The 21,712-nt window shown below is 36.7% G+C and overlaps 1 protein-coding gene across 1 annotated transcript in view; it reads left to right on the top strand.

Annotated features, from left to right (window-relative positions):
* Positions 1–15,485, top strand: part of TMCC3 (transmembrane and coiled-coil domain family 3) — a 39,907-nt gene extending 24,422 nt beyond the window's left edge. The window contains exons 2-4 of the mRNA XM_070947019.1: positions 12,730–13,646; positions 14,400–14,535; positions 15,183–15,485. Of these exons, the coding sequence (XP_070803120.1) occupies positions 12,730–13,646; positions 14,400–14,535; positions 15,183–15,485 (1,356 nt within the window). The remainder of the gene's footprint in view (positions 1–12,729; positions 13,647–14,399; positions 14,536–15,182) is intronic.
* Positions 15,486–21,712: the final 6,227 nt, after the last annotated feature.

The raw sequence follows: 21,712 nt of genomic DNA, 5'->3' as shown, positions 1-21,712 counted from the left end.
AGAAGGTCCTATAATTGATTGATTTGAGTCTGGTAGCATATAAGGAGTCATCTGTTCCTTACAACAATCCCATGAAATCATTTTGTCATACTAACTAAAGAACAAGCATCCAGCGTGTTCAGCGAATCAGGAAGCTTTCTAAAGAGTCTTTAGAATTGTGTCTATAAAATTTGTACTAAAAAGTTTTTAAGTTCTTTTATTGCATCACCAGGTGTTGGATCTAAAAACATCATTGTTACATAGGAACAAGGAAGTACATATTGTTCTTCAGTAGGAAGTTGTACATAGAGAGATATATGCATCACAATTATAAACCAATGTAAAACAAAACAGATTTAATCTATCTCTATCTACATTATTCTGAAATTATTGAAGTATCTCAAAGTATTTTATACACACACACACACACATTTTGTTCATTGATTAAAATGTTTCAGATACATATTTCATGACATTGTTGCAGGGAACTTGAAAATCTTTCTATTAAATTTATTCAGCGTAATTTATTTTATTATTTATTTATTTATTGGTTCGATTTATATGCCGCCCTTCTCCGGAGACTCAGGGCAGCTTATGCACCCATATCATTATTTTCCTTCATTTATAATTTCTGGAGTGTGATATTCTTTAAAAAAGGCAATGTAGATGAACAAAAGACAATATGTTAAGGTTGCTCCAAAGCAGTAAAACTATTTTATTTAATCATACTTTAGAATGATAGATTGCATAACAGTAATAAAATGAGCATATTTCCAATCAATAAAAAGATATTCAAAATACATTAATGTCGCAGTAGCGCCCTGCTAGCTTGTTATTACATGACTGTAGATTATCTGGTATGCAAAGGAATAGCTATTTAAAGAAAGACAGTCATGAAATTGAAATAGCTCTTTCCAATTTAGCAGCCTGTTTCTATCTGATACCTTCAATATAGTTGGTAGTGAGTTGTCCCTTTAAGAAATCTCAACATATGATCAAAATTGAGGATTATGAGAGCTGCAGTCCACAAACCTCCGAAGGGAACAATTGTAATAGAATAGAATAGAACAGAATAGAATTTTATTGGCCAAGTGTGATTGGACACACAAGGAATTTGTCTTGGTGCATATGCTCTCAGTGTACATAAAAGATAAGATACGTTCATCAAGAATCATAAGGTACAACACTTAATGATAGTCATAGGGTACAAATAAGCAATCAAATCAAGTTAGGAAACAGTCAATATAAATCGTAAGGATACAAAGCAACAAAGTTACAGTCATATAGTCATTAGTGGAAGGAGATGGGTAATAGGAATGATGCGAAGATTAATAGTTGTGCAGACTTAGTAAATACTTTGACAGTGTTGAGGGAATTATTTGTTTAGCAGAGTGATGGCATTCGGGAAAAAACTGTTCTTGTGTGTAGTTGTTCTGGTGTGCAGTGCTCTATAGCGTCATTTTGAGGGTAGGAGTTGAAACAGTTTATGTCCAGGATGTGAGGGGTCTGTAAATACTTTCACAGCCCTCTTTTTGACTCGTGCAGTATACAGGTCCTCAATGGAAGGCAGGTTGGTAGCAATTGTTTTTTCTGCAGTTCTAATTATCCTCTGAAATCTGTGTTTCTTGTTGGGTTGCAGAATCAAACCAGACAGTTATAAAGGTGCAGACTCAATAATTCCTCTGTAGAACTGAATCAGTGGCTCTTTGAGCAGTTTGAGCTTTCTTGGTTGGTGCAGAAAGAACATTCTTTGTTGTTTTTTTGATGACGTTTTTGATGTTAGCTGTCCATTTTAACCTAGAAACTTGAAGGACTCTACTGTTGATACTGTGTTGTCTGGTATTGTAAGAGATGGTAATATAAGAGGGTTTCTCCTAAAATCTACCATCATTTCTACGGTTTTGAGTGTGCTTAGTTCAAGATTGTTCCAATTCCATCACAAGGCTAGTTGTTCAACCTCCCGTCTGTATGCAGATTCATCGTTGTCTCGAATGAGACCAATCACTGTTGTATCATCTGCAAACTTCAGTAATTTAACAGATGGATTATTAGATATACAGTCAGCAGCTCCTTGGGCAGTTTGAGCTTTCTGAGTTGGTGCAGAAAGAACATTCTTTGTTGTCCTTTTTTGATGATGTTTTTGATGTTAGCTGTCCATTTTTGATCATGCGATATGGTAGAACTGAGAAATTTGAAGGTCTCTACTGTTGATACTGTGTTGTCTAGTATTGTGAGAGGTGGAAGTATGGAAAGGTTTCTCCTAAAGTCTATCACCATTTCTACGGTTTTGAGTGTGTTCAGTTCCAGATTGATCCAGTCGCACCACAAGGCTAGTTGGACAACATCCTGTCTGTATGCGGATTCATCATTGTCTCAAATGAGACCAATCACTGTTGTGTCATCTGCGAACTTCAGTAGTTTAACAGATGGATTGTTAGAGATGCAGTCATTGATATATAGAGAGAGGAGAAGTGGAGAGAGCACACAGCCTTGGGGGGGCCCTGTGCTAATTGTACAGGTATCTGATGTGATTCTGCTTAGCTTCATCTGCTGCTTCCTGTTTGTTAGGAAGCTTATGATCCACTTACAAGTGTGTTCAGGTACCTCTAGCTGGTTTAGCTTAGTTAGAAGTGTGTCTGGAATGATGGTATTGAATGCTGAACTAAAGTCTACAAAGAGGACCCTTGCATAGGTCTTTGGAGATTCAAAATGTTGTAGGATGTAGTGCAGAGCCATATTAACAGTATCATCTGTTGATCTATTTGCTCGGTATAATGAAACCTGCAGAAAAGGCTTTCATTTTTACCAGGCTTCTATGGATTTCCACAGAGGTAAAAAGAAGCTATCCATATACTAACATAACTTGCTCATGAATAGTGGTAGGACTATTTTCAATTTAAAAGTAAAAAGCATTTGCAGGGGTTTGAGGGCAATTTCATTGCCAGGGTAGATGCCACAGAGAAGGCATAGTTCCAGACCCTGATAGGTGGCATTCTTTAATTGATGGAACATGGAATGTGCCAAACCTGCCAGATCAAACTGATCATGCAAATACTATGGGAGACAATATGATAGATTTAACACATTCATTTTCATAACATTTCTGCATTCGAAATCTTATTCAATTCAATAGTCATTATTTTTGAGGAAGTGAAGTTCTGTGTGGGATGTTTTGCAAGTGATCTCTTAGTACCCTAGTAAATACCTCATGAAACTGCATGTGGAAATCTCAGTCAATTGGAAAGATTAACATTTGTTGGCTTCCTGTGACATTAATTAGGCATTTTGCGTCATAGCAAAAACTTTTGAGAAACAGAATAATGGGGTTATCTAAAGTCAGAACTAGGAGTACTTTTTTAAAAATGAAGTTGATTCTCAATTTGTGTACTTATTACCAATATTATAAACTGAGCACTATGTACAAGTGGCATGATACAGTTTTAGTTAATGATAAAACAGTGTTGGGTGAGTGAAATATCATGTTGATACCTTCAAGAATGAAGTGGAAATTCTTCATGTGGAAAAAGTATTGCAATCCAATTATAGCTGAGTATTGGTAGCATGGCATCATTTCTTGCCTGGAACACTCATTTTTTAAAAACTAGTTGTTAAATGTATTACAGGAAGCAGTTGTTAAAATTCACTTCTGCCCACTAGATTGGTAGATAAAGTCATCTGCTTATATCCTTCTCCAAACTGCTCTACTGCAACATAGCATCATGCCATAATGTAGTTTGTTTGATTTTGAGAGAAAGAAAGACACAAGATGCTGTATTATTGGAAGTGGGAAAACTATTAAGCAAGATACACAACCATCCCAAACCATGCCAATTTACTCATAGGCTATATTTGAGTCCTATGGATACCTTTTTTTTAAAAGATTAGTTTGATGTTCTTCTCTATATAGAGATAATTAAAGAAGCAGCACCATCTGCTGGCAGCTGAATTATCATGTAGTAGATTCAGTTAATATAAAGCTTTTTCATTTCACTGGAACTTCATTCACATGGCCTATCAGATTAAACAACTGTTTTAATTGGTTTGTATAGGTAAGTACGGCTGAAGCTGAAACATTGGCTGCACAATCTCTTCTGATCATTTTCCACTGATTTATCATTGTCATTGTGCCCTATTCCTCTCTATCCTTAAGGTCCCAGAAAATCTCACAGCCATTTGTTTAAAAAAACAACAACACACACCTGGATCTACTCTGAATGTGAGACAGAGAGAAATTTGTAGCTCAGATATTGCCATTTAGAGATAGTTAATTCTACTTGGTTTCTCGAAATACATGATTTACTATTTTTTCTGTTGTCCTCCTATTTTGGACAATGTTGCTTAGCATGTGCATTCAGAGTGTATATGTGTACACTAAGGGAATCGGATATGATAGAAACTTGAAGTAGTCAGAAAAGCAAACAAGGGGGAGACATCCCTAAAGGAAATCTGTGAAATGGCAGGTAAATCGAAAACCCATTGGTCTGGATCCAAACTTATGCTGAGATTATGAAACTGGACGAATTAGCCCATTGCTCTTTGTTTTACGGTTTGATCATGAAACTATCCATTGTCTCTAAATTTCTGTTTATAAATAAAACAAAATAATCTGTGAATTGTATCCAGTGATGTTTATATGATACTTTTACTGTTTACGGAAACTTTCATAAAAGCAACACAGAACTACATTTTATGTTTGCTTTTCTCACTATGCCAATATTGGATGCAATTGTAGTCTTCCAGCTGGTTCCCATTTAAGTTATCAGTGACAGGTAATGAGTTAGATCACAATATGACTCTCACTAGGTTGATGTTGCATATTTAATATATCGCTTCCTGAAATACTAAGGCTGACATTTTAAGTCTTATCATTTCAAAAACAGTTTTTTAATGATATGAACATATATTGGTGTCAAGTATATACTGAGTTGCTTCTATGCTTAATTCATCTCTGCCATGGATGCAAATTTCTCTTTCATAAAAATCAAGGAGTTGGACTAACATCTTGTTACTGGTACATTAATAATAAGTCTGTAGCTATCTTAATGGCAACTGCCATGCAACAGCTCCTCTAGCACTCTAGCAGTGAGAACACAAATATCCTGCAATTGGAAGAATCTCAAAGGCATATACGAGCTCAGAAATGATGAGCCTATTACACCTAATCTGGAGCTGTTTCTTATTCTATCTAATTAGTTCACAGTTGAATGGGGACACAAATTGTATGTGTTGCTTTCCGTTGCAGTTCTCTAAAGATGCATCTCATCGCAGCAGGCAATACCATTGAAAAAGATTGTGCTTATTTTTGTTGAGCTCCAGCATATTAAAATGAGACACTGCAGCCCAGGATATTCAGTATAAGCATCATGTTTGCTGTGCACGTACTGTAGTGTTTATTTTAGGGAAATTGTTTTGCTGCAATCAGTAAATATAAAATAATACATTGTGGCTATCACGTTTGTTTTAAAATTTAGTGAACATTATTTGGATATTAGATCTTAACAGCAGAGAATGTAGAATAAAATTTAAGATTTATGGTAGAGGATTGTAGTCTTTGTGCTGATGCCCCTTTAATTAATGCAGCTATTCGGCACATTTTAGTTATTTGCATTTTGTGACATATTCCTTTATTCTCTTGTACGCTCAAAATTTACCTTTGGAGGATTCTTTTTATTTAAGTACTAGAAATGCTAGGGAGGATGCTAATAATAAAGAAGTGACTAATTTGTATATTGCCTTTATGCATTAAGGAATTTAGGATCAAAATAATGGCATTTGAAGCATGTCATTCTTTTTTATTTTGTTTCACTGTGCAGCTACACATGTAATTATTTTTTATAATTGGGAGTACTCTATGGAGGGAAAGTTTTAAACTATTTTTGCTGATTCCATTTTTTAAGAAGAAAAGGAAATTAAGAGGATGCAAGTTACTATCTAAGAAAGACTGTTTTTATGTCATATGATATCACTAAGCAGCTACTAGACAACCATTGGAGAAGAGGAAATAGTTGAATCTTGATTAAGTGAATTGAGTTTAATCTCAATGAAATAATGTTCTCATTGTGGGTGGAGACAGCAGCCAGGATGGGTGTGCTCGTCTGTTCAGGTTAATAGACTGAGCCTGTCAAAGTTGCTAAATCCGCCCTTGTTGTAATAATGTTTTACTCTTAATGTAATAAACTGGCACTTGTCTTCATTCCACATTTAAAAGAACAGCATTAATCAGACGCATAATGTCAAACATGCTTGAACATTTGTATTCTGTCCTTAGCTGAGACATTAATGAGGTGGGGGTTGCATAACAAGAATGGTTTATTTACCTCAATAGCAACGATAAGAACAGGCAGAACAGAACAGCAACTTCAGCACTGACAGCTCTTTATACACCGAGCTGTCAGTGAGCTAACCAATAAGAACACAGTAACTCTCCCGTGCGTGTTAACCACACCCCTCTAGCCAATCCGCTGGCGGTGTCCCAGTTGCCAGGCTGCCGCGATCACAACACTCCTTCATCCCCGGCTATAACATACATAGTCTTTTAGATACTCCGGGTGCCTGAGCGCTCGAGTTGAACGTTTTAGCGCAGGCACCAGCTCTATGTGAACTAGTTCAGCTTCCGGAGGTGATGCTGTGGATGGCCCCTCCTGCACGCCGGCTGGGATGACAATTACCGGTAAGTCCCGTTTCGACTCATGATGTTCTGGTGCCGGTGGTGGCGGATTGATCACTTGCAACGGCAGGAGGGTAGTTTCTGCTCGGGGGGCCGTGCGAGGGGTCACCGTGTCATGCACGCTCGGGATCGTTGCCAGTCGCTTCCTTAGTTGGTCCACGTGTCGACACCACAGTCGGCCGTCATTCAAAAGTATCCTGTAAGAGCAGGGTCCGGTTACAGCATTTACCATTCTTGGTAGCCAGCGAGGCTCCCCCCCAAAATTCCGTGCAAAAACCGTATCTCCTTCTACAAAAACCCGCGATCCCCTATCCAAACTCTGGGACCCCACCGGGGCATAATTGGGATGTATACAGTCTAGGACTGTCCGTAGACGCTGTCCCATCAAAACCTCAGCGGGACTTCTGTGTGTAGTTGGGCAAGGGGTCGTTTGCTGGGCAGTTAGGTAGGCGGCCACCTTTTCTTGCCAGTTTGTCGGAGATAGTCGGGCGAGGGCCTCTTTGGCTGATAGCACAGCCCTTTCAGCCAAACCATTTCCCGCCGGATGGTAAGGGGAAACTGGGGCGTGGCGAATGCCCAAACTGGCAAGGTAGCATTGGAACGTGGCGGATGTGAACTGTGGTCCATTATCTGTTACTATCACGTCAGGAACGCCATGGGTGGCAAAAAGGCGGCGCAGGACCTGGATGGTTGCCTCGGAGGTTGTGGAATTCATTATCTCCAATTCGACCCATTTGGACAGGGCATCTACAGCAATCAAGAAGGTCCGGCCCATGTAAGGGCCGGCGAAATCTACATGAAGTCTAGACCAGGGGCCCCTAGGGTTTTCCCATTCCCGGGGAGGTGAGGAGGGTGGTGCCGGCCTAGATCCTTGACAGGCAGGACAGTTCGACACCCAGTCCGCGACTTCCTTATCTAAAACAGGCCACCATACGTAACTACAGCTCAACTCCTTCATGCGGACGATGCCGGGGTGGCCAGCGTGTAAATATTCCAGTACCTTCACCCTTAGATCTGGTGGTACGACCACCCTATTTCCCCACAGGAGCCACCCTAGTTGTACAGAAAGCTCGTGCTGACGGGCACGGTATGGGTCAAATTGACTGGGCACCTGCCCTAATGGCCAGTCCCTGACCACCCACTCAAGAACCTGGGACAGGATCCCATCCTCGTCGCCAGTATTCTGTCCTTAGCTGAGACATTAATGAGGCGGGGGTTGCATAACAAGAACGGTTTATTTACCTCAACAGCAACGATAAGAACAGGCAGAACAGAACAGCAACTTCAGCACTGACAGCTCTTTATACCCCAAGCTGTCAGTGAGCTAACCAATAAGAACACAGTAACTCTCCCGCGCGTGTTAACCACACCCCTCTAGCCAATCCGCTGGCGGCGTCCCAGTTGCCGGGCTGCCGCGATCACAACACATTGCCCTCCTAATAAAAATTCTGGCTTGCAACTGGTTTTAGTATATTATGCTAAACAGCCAAACAAGTTAGAATAAATGTAAGTTTATGACTCGTAAGAGTAAATGTATCTTTAGTATTTCTTTTGAACAGTATGTTTTTCAATAGATCGTAATACAATGTCCTTTTTTTTTTTTTGCAAATCAGTTTCATTTTGTTTCAGGAGTTCAGGACTATTTCATAGTCTCTTAGTTATTTCTGATTGGACATTTCTAAAGCAAATTATGATATTAAACAGATCATTCAAACCAGGGCGGGTTTTAAAACCCGTTGCTACTGGTCTGCTCATGGGTGCGTGCGTGCTTTCAACACTTCTCGTGTAAAATGCATATGTATGTATTTTATCTTTTTAATTTATTTACATACTTGTTTTTTTAAAAATTACCTTTTTAAAACTCAGGCAAATAATGGGATGGTTCATTATTCATGGTTTTATTCTATAAGTCAGGGATCCCCAACTCCTGAGCCATTTACTCTTACCGGGCCGTGGCATATTCAGAATTAGGTTGTGCAAGTGGCTGACTGGAGCGTGTGAGGGCAGCTCAACTTGCGTGAAGAGTGAGCCGGCGGGCACTTGCATGTGGCCCAGTTCTCCTCTAACATCCTCCCCTCCCCCAGCCAGGCTGCTAGCGGTCCCCAACCTTGGTGGCTTGGCAGCTGAACTGTGAGGGAGATGGGAACTGGGTTGCGTGAGTTGTGAGCCAGTGCACGCGCATATGTAGCTCAACTTGCACAAATGGCAGGCTAGCATGAACACCACTCATATGGCCTTCTTCTGAATAGGCCATGGCCTGGTAATGGGCAGTGGTCTGGGGGTTGGGGACCCTTGCTGTAAGTTGTTCTCCAAACATAAGTAATTTGATTTCATGTTTGTTTCATCCAACAAAAATGTACTTTGTTTGTTTCCTCATGGATTTTGTATTGATATGAGCACATCATAGGGAACCTGGAAGTCCCTTTGTAGAAAAGAGAGATTTCATGTTACTCAAATCGCAAGATAATCAGAGTATGCTCTGCATATGATTATGCATAATATTTATAAATATTTTTACACCATGAAAATAATATTGTAGCCAGATCTGAAGCTTATGCAACTTGCCCTTGGTACTACTGTTGATTATATTTTGTATAAACATAAATCATTTAGCACATAATATTACTCTAAGTTTACACTAACTCAAGATGTTTCCATTTCTTTAGGAGATGAGTCATACATAAGATATTTCTCGGTTTTGTCTATCAGTCATTTTATGATAAAAATCTTAGAAGAGTATGCATACAATCAAATTTAAATCAAGGCTATTTTTTGCACTAAGTTGTTCTATTACTCTAGTATGTATCTGTGATTCTTCATATTTTTCTGAATTTTATGACAGTATATCATACTGTTGGGTTTATCATTGCAATATAACACATATAATGGTTGAATTCACACATTGTGTTAACACATTGTTTCGCTAACCAAGGGTTATGCAATAGTTTACAGCTGGCTGAAGTGGCACAACACCCAAATCATAAAATAGTTCAGCCTTCCCAAACTGATGCTTTCCAGATGTTCAGAATCCCCAACATACAAGGTTATTGATGATGCAGGATGGAAGTCTGCAAGGCTTGTCTTGGACTGTATAACATGGCTGTCTGTCTGAAGAGAGTCCAAACCAAACATTTAAGGAACCTTTTCCAGGTTTTCCAGTGTGCTACAAAAATAGTGTTCCAGTAGGAATCAGGTGTTGATAAACTTGGATCCAGTCTGGCTAAATCTATTCTATAATCCAGTTGTATTGGTACATCTAATTCTTGCAATTTCAAAGCCACCTGGAAAAAATAAGTTATACCGTAAAATAGCCTAGGTGAGTGACTACTTCCAACTATGGCTTTAATTTTACTGTACATTAAGAAACCTTTAATGTTTTGTTTATTCTTTTTGTAAGCAGTAGAATGTAAGTAAAATAAAATAGAAAATCAAACCAAAGCAAATATGGAGCCTGCTAGATGGTTGTATTGATAGACACATGATTTGCACTTTCCCAATGATTATGTTTTATGGCTTTAATTTAGTTTTTATGAGGTTATTTTATTATTATCTGTATTTTATTGTTTTTTGTGGTTTTAATTATCTGAACTGCATAGAGTCCTGAATCTTAATCTCTGATTAGACCATTAAGAATGGAATACTGCCAAACTAGTAATTTCATTTGATACATATGTGTCATGTGTCTGTAAATCCATGTTATGGGGAAATGTATGCATTAGAATTCTAATGCTATTTTTTTAAAAAAAAGAAATGCTGCTTTGGGAACAGAGAATGATATAGTTACTTTGTGCCATTTAGAAATGTTTGTATTGATTTTGGAACTTTGGGGAGATATTGTAGAACGTGGCTGGGACAGAAAAAGCAAAGTACCCTTCAGGTACCATTTAACTCTAAGATGTAGTTTGAAGCTGCTTCTTTCTAAATTAAACAAATCAAAGTACCACTAAACTCAGCATTGGTCCTATAACATAATGTGTACTCATGTTCAATATACAGTTAATCCTTCTATTCCAACTCTTTAACAGAAAAAATTAATTCCCCATTGGTCAGTAATTTATATCGTTGAGTCAGATTTTACTTTTGCTAACTTGCTTACAATTTTAACTTGTTCTTAGCAATAATTCATGTTTTCCAATGACATTCCAATATTTTTCCACCTTATCCGTTGATTGTATCTATTGTCTTCTCTTCTTCAACTTCCTTCAAACTTCCCAAGTACAGCTATTATTTAAGTCTGTCATTTGCTCGCATCACATCTGAGTTTTGATTACTGATCATTGCCTAAGAGAGCAATCAACCTCTGGAATGGGTTGATTAATAACCATCTCCAAGACCATAATTCAACAATTTCTGTCTTTTTCATTATTTTTCAAGGTTTAATTTTCTTAGTCATACCTTACTTTTGGGAAGATCTTTACTTTTGCTATTCTGATCTTTGTTGTCATTGAAATATCTGTGGAGATACTCAGTCATCCAGGTCATGGTTGTCCCAAAGGTAGTTGCCGCTTGAAAAAGTACCTTTCGGACATTGAAATATCCTTAACATTCATAATATTATCTAAGCATTTCCCTTACTTTTCCAATGCAGTGTCTACTTTTATCTATTCACCCCAAGAAACAGTTTATCTACTACCTTCACTCCAATTGACTGGCACTATTATTTTCTTCCAAATATTTAACATGAATTTCAGTTTTAATGAGTTCTTCAAAGTGTTGTTTGAGGACTCCACTGGAAAATTATTCAGTATTTTGGCATGTTAGTCTTAATATGTTAGCAGCCTGATATGATATACAAGAAGGTCTTTCTGTACCTAATGATGCAAAAAGAAATATTTTATACTGTTATTCTGTTTAATCTACCTTGTGATCATGTAGACATCTACCTTTTTAGGAGCCTATATGTTCATCTGACATTTTTTTCTTGTTCTGTGGTTTTATACTTTTTTTGCAATATGTTAAACTAAACTTTGCTTGCATGAGGAAATAGGGCAATAATTCAATATCCTGTTTTCAAAATGATAGACAGACAGATCTCTACCAGTCTCTATATCATGTGATATTTTATTATTAGACCCACAGTTGACAAAGAGTTGTTAGCACTTAATAGCTGACTAGTGACTACATACATTCAAAATTTACCACAGAGATAATTTTAAATCAAAATCTACTAAAATTGTTTTATGTCTTGTCACTCCAATATGCTAAGACATATGCACAAACATAATACAATCAAAAAAGAAATTGTACATTTAAGGACATCACTGCACTTAGACACATTTCTGCTTTTCAGATTCAGTGCAATTTGATATGCTAATGTATAGAAGAGCTTGTTCTGGCTTTGGTAAATGTATTTCAGCTACTTTTTTACTGTGAAATTGGAAAATGATAATCATTTGTAATGGGCTGGTAGATCCTGGAGATACCAAGAAAGAAACAGATCAAATAGCTGAACTAAAATAGCCACTAATTTAGAACTAAGTAAAACAACAACAACAATTGACTCCTGATTGGATGAGTCAATAAAAATATTTTTGTTTTGTTTAGAGACTCAAGAAACTGACCAGAGAAGTAATTATATATAGTTTGAAAAAAAATTAACTGTTTTTAACTGTTTTACAATTTAAAAAAAAATACTGCCTATAAATTACCCAGAGTCATTGTTTGGGATGGATGGCTATAGAAATTGAATACATAAATAAAAATAAACAATTTGGAAACAACCCATGGAACTTTTATCTGCAGAACAGTTATATTATTTTAACTTCTGAATGAAAGTGAATACATTTAGGAATGTAACATAGATTAGGTTTAAAATTATTTATTATTGTGAAGTAAAATCATATAACTTTGTATTATTTATTACTTCTGTTTTATTATTTATTGTGTTTAACCTTATGGAAAGAACAGAACACTGTTTTTTCAGTGTATTTCTGCAGCAACTTTTTTTATTTCCCATGACAATTACGATAATAAATTCTGATAACTTTCTGAATAGTTTCTGATTACAATAACTTAAAACTGTATATATAATACTTCACACACACAAAAATCCTTATTGTTTTTTGTATTTAATCTTTTCTTAGGTGGAAAGACATGATGTGAATACACTCAGTTTGCCACTTAATATTCGCCGTGGAGGTTCAGACACTAATCTGAATTTTGATGTACCTGATGGTATATTTGAATTTCACAAAGTAAAACTCAGTGCAGATAGTCTGAAACAAAAAATTCTGAAAGTTACTGAGCAAATAAAAATAGAACAAACAGCTCGGGATGGGAATGTGGCCGAGTACTTGAAGCTGGTGAACAGTGCAGACAAACAACAAGCTGGACGAATTAAACAAGTCTTTGAAAAGAAGAATCAGAAGTCTGCCCATTCCATAGCCCAGCTGCAAAAAAAATTGGAACAATATCACAGAAAGCTAAAAGAAATAGAACAGAACAGTTCCTCCAAAAGCACCAGAGATACTTCCAAAGACAGCCTAAAGGAAATCCAACATTCTTTAAAAGATGCACATGGAAAAGCTCGTGCTACCAGCCAGGCCAATGAAAGCTGCAAAACAGGGGTTCCAGGAGTTTCGTTGACACCTCCAGTGTTTGTTTTCAACAAATCCAGGGAGTTTGCAAATCTGATTCGGAATAAGTTTGGTAGTGCTGACAACATTGCTCACTTGAAGAGTAGCTTAGATGACTTCAGACCAGAAACTACTTCTAGGGCTTATGGTGGTAGTGCCACCATAGTAGCCAAGCCAAAATACACCAGTGATGATGAATGCTCAAGTGGAACATCGGGATCCATAGATAGTAATGGAAACCAATCTTTTGGTCAAGGTGGGGCAAATACTTTGGACAACCATGGAAAACTTTCCATATTCTTGGAAGAACTGAGGGAAATAAAGGAAGCACAATCCCAATTATCAGAAGATATTCAGAATTTAAAAGTACAGTTCAAAAGAGATTATGGCTTTATTTCTCAGACCGTGCAAGAGGAAAGATTCAGGTATACAATTATATGTTATTATATTAAAATTGTACACTGCTGCTCTATCGGTGGTTGGCTGCCATTATGCTTCTGGTTTCAGTTCAAGATATCGGTGATGATCTATGAAGTCCTTCATGTCATGGGACCAGGTTATTTGAAGGACTGCCTTCCCTGCTTACATCTACCCATCCCATTAGAACTGGTAGGCGAGATATGCTTCAGGTCCCAATCTGTTAGAGAATGTTATCTGGCAGGAGCCAGGAAGAGAGCCTTTACTGTCATGGAGCACACTCACCCTTTGGCATATCATCCCCCTGGGAGATCATATTGCCTCGACTCCGCTGGCTTTTTGTAAAGCTTAAAGATGTAACATTGAGTCCAGGCCGGTGATTATAGATGTGCCCTAAAGCCTATACAGTGGTTGTTTTGAGTGTTTACTGTTTTATATATCTTGGCTGTGGATTGTGTCATATGGTTTTATATGGTTTTCTTTTAAGATTGTATTTTGTTCTTTTGTAGTGTTTAAATTGTTTTAAGACACCCAGAGTCATGCATTTGAGATGGGTGACTATATAAATTAAAACAATCAACAATTTTTTAAAAAGTCTAAAAATATCTAGTTTCTATATAAGGCAACTTATACTCACTTCATGAAAAGGCTGGTTATTATGATTTTTAAAAAGCCTACAAATGATATTTTAAGTTATACATAGATGAACTACACCAAAAGTAACTTTAATAAATCTTTTTGTTGTTGAAATTCGTATGAAGATATGAGCACTTAGAAGACCAGCTAAATGATTTAACAGACCTCCATCAACATGAAACAGCCTATTTGAAACAAGAACTGGCCAGTATTGAAGAAAAAGTAGCATATCAGGCTTATGAGCGGTCACGTGATGTTCAGGTATCAACTTTTTAAAATTAAATAATATTGTTTTCTGTGTGTAAAGAATATTAGTGCAAAGAGCCCTTCCGTACATTGCCATCCAGAAAATTAATTTTCAGGAAGTTAAAAAAGGTTAATTGTAAAGAAAAATAAATTGGTTGTTAAACGTTTAAAGATTAATTACTCTGAAAAAATATTTGTAAACACAAGTCCTTAACAAATTAAGCTGGGAAGAGTATGTAAAATGTCAGGTGCCTTGTTCTTATAATTAAAGAACGAGTTTTTTCTCTTAAGTATGATAATTTCCTTTAAAATTTAGTGTGAGTTAAAAAGTTGACTCAACTTTTCATGATCAATATATTCAGAGAAAGTAAAAATGAAAAGCCATCACTTTTTATATCTTCAAAGGGAATAGAAATGTTTTAACTTTTATTATTGTCAAGGTATATTTTAAATCATTTACACAAAATGAGGGTAATCTTTAACATTTATATCTATGTCTCCAATGGTATAATGGAGCTGGGAATTCTGAAGGTCATTTTCCAGTAGAATACAGTAGGCTGAATTACTTCTTGAATTGATCAGATAGGAATGGAAATCTATTTTGTATATAAATTCCTTAACATTTTGTTCCACTGTGTTTCCTTCCTGTTTTCTTCCAATAGGAAGCTTTGGAATCTTGCCAGACACGGGTTGCTAAATTGGAGCTCCACCAGCAAGAACAGCAAGCATTACAATCGGAAACGGTTAATGCCAAAGTCCTACTAGGAAAAAGCATAAACGTAGTCTTGGCCTTCATGACTGTTATTCTTGTATGTGTCTCCACCATAGCGAAGTTTATAGCTCCTATGATGAAAAGCCGTTTCCATATTATTTGCACGTTTTTTGCAGTAATTTTTCTTGCAATTTTATGCAAAAATTGGGATTACATTATCTGTGCCATAGAACAGATAATTATATCAAGATGAAAACACAAGTATGGACACTTTCCTTTTTAAAAAAATATTTTGGACATCTAAACAGGCTATCAAATCTTGTAATCTAAGCAGACAGATTAGGTGAAGACTTTTTTTCCCACCTGGGCATAAGCTTGTAAGACTGAAAATTCCTGCCAATGCTTTCATCTTAGCAATCATAGCATAAGGAATGACGTGAATCTGATGTGAAGTGGATGATGTGTATACATCTTTTTGCCTTAATCCAACCAACTTTTCTGCATCCCAGTTTTCAGCCAAATTCTGAATTAAAGATATTAATTAGATAAGTTTCAAATGGAAAAAAATAGAAGAAATAATAATTAATTACATTTTATTAAATGGAAATTTACAATGTCCTATCCTTATCTAAAGCATTTTCCTTGTAGTATATTTCTAAATAGTAAATTAAGATATCTGTGTCTTAGAAAATGCTAGACAAATTTCCCAGGTTACCTGATGATCAACATTCCTGTAGTGGGAATTGTGCTGATGTGAATTATCTTCTGTTATTTGTATCCCTTTTTATCCAATCGACATACAGTATACAGGTATTAACTATTTAGAATTTATTTTGCCTTTCAAATTAGTTAATCCATTATGATTTTGCTTCATGATCTTAAAGATGATATCTCTACTACAAATGAAATCAAGCACTTGGTTCTTCTGTCAATCCAAAAATGGATTTCTTTATTTTACAGGAAAATTTTTGTAGCCTACCAGACACCTCATTTATCAAAAATGCAAAAGATAAGAAAAACTGTTCATCCTCTTACAGACATTGGAGGAGATAGAATCATTCTCAATGGAGCACAAATATACACGTTAGTATCAAGGAACAAACAAAACTAGTGTAACAAGACATTTTGTTCGGTAGTTTCAAAACATAGGACCAGGAAGAGTAAATTGAGGCCAAACCATTCAACCACTGTCTGTTAGCCTTAAGGCTGACTTGATTTGATAGGAAATTTAACCAGATACACTAATTATTTTATTGTAAAGCCACATTAACAGAATCTAGCAAATTATCCTGCTGTCACTTTTAAAGTCCAAGAACTTAAAACAGATCCCTTTGCTCTTCCCACTATACTACTGTGGGCGATACTCTCTCTTATCTGATCATTCCCTAGGCAGCATCTTTTCACCTGGTCTCTCAAGGTCTTTCCCATGTACCATTACATTGTTTCTCTCTTCCCTACTCTTCCATGCCCTAATAATCTGGAGTAGCTCTTTTATCACAAATAAAGAACACACCACTCTAAGATAGTTGGATGCTTGGATACCCTCCCTATATGCATCACCATTGCTTCTGAGATGGTAATGGCATCTGCCTATACAATTGGTAAATGTCTCTTCATCCACTACTGTTAGAATCAGCAAAGTGCATATAAGGTAAGCAGCTGGCCTTCTAACTAGAAATGGTTGTGATGGTGCTTTCCCCAGGAAAAGAAAGAATCAATGACTAAAGCAGTGAGTTCCCCTTCTACCTCAAACTGTGAGACCTCTTAGGTCTCATTTTTTATGTCTAGTTACTATCTTTCCCTTCTCTTTTCCATCCTCCCTTTAGCTTCCTTATTCAGCTATCTGTCATTCTCTACAATACTGAGCAATACTGCTTTCGTACCAATCTGCATAACATTGGTGCAGTATTCTCAAATTACTGTGTTTCAGCCTACAGTAACACCGTAATCACTGTGAAGTTTGTATTGAATCAAGACTTCATCTAAGAATACTCTTGTATAATCATCTTGAATAGAATTGGCTGCGAAGTGAAAAGATGGGAGATAGACTAGTGTGATTATGTTCTTTGTTTTAAGGCATGTGTTTTATTTTTAGCACTTTCTTGTAAATTGATTTGGTTGAGACCTTAAGACATGCACTGTAAGCCTTTTGCACATTTTCTGTTGAGTTGTGTTTCTACTGTGTTTCATGACTATAATGGTATGGATGCTATAATGATAACAGCGTTGCCCAGTATGGTTTTTCATCTTTTGAAAATTTGGATGTGTTGTTTCAAAATGCTATGAGCATAAGCACAGCTCTCTTTAAAGCATCCACATCTTTTTTTTAGGCGTCACATAAACTTGAAAAATAGGCAAAGCTGTTTTAACAAGTCAAAAACATGTGACTACTTTAAAGAAATGCTGCAAAAATGAAGCAACTTCTCCAAATCATGTTTAAGTATGTGCAATGGTATTGTACAATATGTAAATAGTAATAATGCTTGCACTATAAAAACGGTTTATAAATGATATGTGCAATTTTATTTTTTAAAGTAGAACTGGACTTAACAGTAAAAATGATAGCCCTTCACTGTATCAGGCAATGCCAATGTTAAGTTGATCATACTGAATCCTGTAAACAATTACTAGTAATCTGGTAAATACAAGAGGCATTGTTTTAAAGCTATCTGCATTTAACTAATTAGTCCTATGAAATTCTGATCAACCTCATAATTGGCATAAAACCTTACAATCTGTTCTTAATATAATGCTTTCTTTCCCTTCAGTGATTCTTACTAGATGAATACTTTGCATAGAAAATTAAAGAATTCAGATTACTTTAAAAGGGGGGAAAATAAAGAAGATCCATACTGTAAGTCCATATCCTATTTTTCCATGTCTCAAATTAGTAAAATTCTTTTTAAAAAATTAAGATTCTAGTTTTTTATTACATTTGATTATTTCTCTCTTACTATATATTAGGAGCTCATAATTCCTATTAAAAATTTATGTTTGAACAAATTTTAATCTAGTAATTGAAACAGATCATGTGCGATTATATAATTTATTCTATAGTTATGTGCAAATCATAGAATATTAGGTTGGATGGGCCTTGGAGATCATCTACTCTAACTCTATACCAAAGCTGAGAGTTGGCTTTATTTTTTTCAGCTCATATTAATGAAGTTATTTCTGAATTCCTCCCTGTCCGAGACATCACCATTCTCTCTCATAAAAATTCATAAGATTGCTCCAAATTCTAAGCCAACAACTTAACTCCATGTTCAGAAATATTTGTATTCTTCTATTTACAAAAAGCAATTTGCTCTTTTAAAACTTTGAAACTATTTTTCTAAACTACTGATTATTCTTTTATAAAGCCTCTTTCTGACATTATTCTGACAGAATAATGGACTACTTCAGGCTGAATATCTTGCCTCTTCCTATCTCTGGGAAGACACTGTTTATATATCACGCAGCCTGTCTTGAGCTATAAACTAGTTAAGCATAATGGAAAATATTATTTGGTCACCAATGTTGAGACATGATTCAATTGCTGCTAGTTTCTATACATGAGATATAGGAAGGCAGGAAAATGTCTTAGGCTACTATCTCTCAGGATACAGTAATATATATTTTTCTTAATACATGACCCATTGCTGTGAATGACGATCTCTTGTTTACATTTGCCTATTTAAATATATAAAATACATGGATTCACTTCTTAGAAGCTCCCTCCCTTGTGTAAGACAGAACAACTTAAACATCTGCCATAGTCCTAAAGACAAGGGGAAAACAGCTGGCCAAAGCTTTACCGAAGGGAGTTCTAAAAGTTGAGAGCAGCTACTGGAAATGTTTCCTTATAAGGCCTTCTCAGGTAGCTATTCTATAGGGATGAAGGAAATTGATCCTATCTGATCTGGTCAGATGGGCAAATTAATACAAGAGAAGGGATTCTGCTTTTCATTTTTATGGGAAAAATAATTTTATGCTTTTGTCTGTTTCTTGCTGCTTATAGTACAGTCCTCCAAGTTCTTTTGCTAAGAGCCATCCTCTGTTTCACTGAGGGATATTCATGTTCTTACAATTGAAATTGAGTTTTTGCAGAAGTGCTTGAAGCCACAGAAAGTGCACAACAGTGAAAATATAATTCTATTCACTTGTTTGTGTGTATGATTCAAAAGTGTTAACCTAGAGATTGTCAGACACCATGTCAGACTATCTCTGTTTTCTTGAACCTTAGATAGCTTCTTGTACATTTTTGGTTGTCATTTTAGTTCAAAAATAGTTAGTTGCAATTTTCTAACCAGAAAATTCTGGCTTTAAATTTTAACATCATTTAGACATATGCTACACTGCCAATATTCCTGTGTCAAATGTAGCTTGCTTAATTAAATGACTGCTGTTTCAAAGAAATCATTGACTAACTTAAGAACTAAAGAATGATGTAATTGAATTTAGCACTGCTGAACAAAGGCAGCATACTAAAAGCATTCAAGATGGTTTGCAACCAGGTCACCTTGCTATAAATAAACTCCATCCATAAGTTTAGTCAGATTGCTTATAGATATAACAGCACAGCTTTTCCTGAAGTTGGGCTAAATGACGTATCCAAACATTAGGCCCTAACATGTCAATGTCTTTACAATTCCTATCTTAAGAGTCTTTTAGACTGAAGCCAAGAACCAGAATATTCATTTGAATGCTTCCTACATTTCCCCCCCTACATCAACATTTTTTTCTTTCTGTTGTTTGAAGAGTCAAGCAATCGGGAATGTATGGGAAATCTTGAATCCTGGAATAGTTATATCATAACTATTGCTTTAGATACCTTGAATGAAAAATAAACTATGATCATTTTAAATACTAGATTTAGAAGGCAGAATCCCTTCTCTTGTATTAATTTGCCCATCTGACCAGATCAGATAGGATCAATTTCCTTCATCCCTATAGAATAGCTACCTGAGAAGGCCTTATAAGGAAACATTTCCAGTAGCTGCTCTCAACTTTTAGAACTCCCTTCGGTAAAGCTTTGGCCAGCTGTTTTCCCCTTGTCTTTAGGACTATGGCAGATGTTTAAGTTGTTCTGTCTTACACAAGGGAGGGAGGTAATTATTACTGAAAGTGAGATTTGCAAGTGATGATATATTACTTGATTCTTTTTTTAAAAAATCATTTTTTAATTTTGTTTATACATACATACATACATACATACATACATACATACATACATTAATTATCTGGAGGAGTGGGCTTTTATTTTAAGATTATTAGCCACACAAAGCTTATGGAAATAGATAGCAAACAACTAATACAAACAAATACTCCTTCTTCTGGAGCAACCTCTATGTTGGGCCCAGTGAAATTGCCTTAGCTAGATCTGTCATAGCTCACTTAAGTTTACTTAGTGAGGCTGTATGAATTCTGAAGTTACCAACTGGGAAGATGTTGGCAATATATCAAATCTGGAAACCTTTCACATTTGAATCTGACAGAAGGGAATGCAGCAAATAAAAAACTTGAAAACAATTATTGGGATCAAGGAAAATCTGTTTCCTGGGTTACAAGTTGCAATTCAGGTGTTTCAGAAAAAAATGGAGAGCAGAAACTCAAGTAAGACTGTAAGCAGGAGATTGGAAGCAGAAGAAAGATGAAATTGTCTAAAATCAATTTCAGAAGAAAGATGAAATTGTCTAAAATCAGAATTAGTATGATCACATAAGGTTCTGATTCTCAACATTTCCTACACACATGTGCATTAAACAAATTGGGTGTTGGTCTTACCTGATATACCCTTTCTATATCAGACGGGCATGGCAGTCATGCCTTGGAGTGACATAGCTTCTCCTCCAATGAGACCGGGTCTGCTGAAAGTTTTAAGTCCCACCTCTTCCTGTGTAGTTCAGTTTTGAGACGAGGTAGATCACAGACTGTTGTGTCTGTAAGGTAAGAAAACATATGAAAGTGCCACCCCCCCCCCCGATGCCCGGGAACGGCCTAGACAGGGAGGGGCTGACTGCTGTGCCTGCCTGATATAGAAAGGGTGTATCAGGTAAGACCAACGCCCATTCTCCTAATGGTGGGCACGGCAGTCATGCCTGGGACATACCAAAGCCAATGTCCGATAGGGAGAGGATGTAGGCCGGATCTGGGAAATATTCTCCAGGTGTACTCCTTGCAATACTCTCCGACCGAAGGACGCATCTGCCGAGGCGTAGGCATCCAGTCTGTAATGTCGGATGAATGGTGTAGGAGAGGTCCAGGTGGTAGCCCGGCAGACCTCTTCCAAGGGAGCCCTGGTGGACCAGGCCACTGACATGGCTGCACTCCTAGTGGAGTGGGCCGTTATATTCCGAGATACCGGTAAGGACTGGGCGGAATAAGCTGAAACAATGGTGGCCCTGATCCAACGGCCGATTGCCGTAGTGGACAGCTTGGAACCCATGGAAGAGGGTTGGAAGGAGACAAATAATGCCTCTGTGCGATGGAAGGAAGATG

The sequence above is a fragment of the Pituophis catenifer genome, unplaced genomic scaffold (genome assembly GCF_029215685.1).
Source record: "Pituophis catenifer annectens isolate HBS135680 unplaced genomic scaffold, rPitCat1.0.hap2 SCAF_7, whole genome shotgun sequence".
In the NCBI taxonomy this organism is placed as follows: domain Eukaryota; kingdom Metazoa; phylum Chordata; class Lepidosauria; order Squamata; family Colubridae; genus Pituophis; species Pituophis catenifer.
Note: the sequence above shows the minus strand (reverse complement) of the source record. Positions and strands in the feature narration are given on the sequence as shown.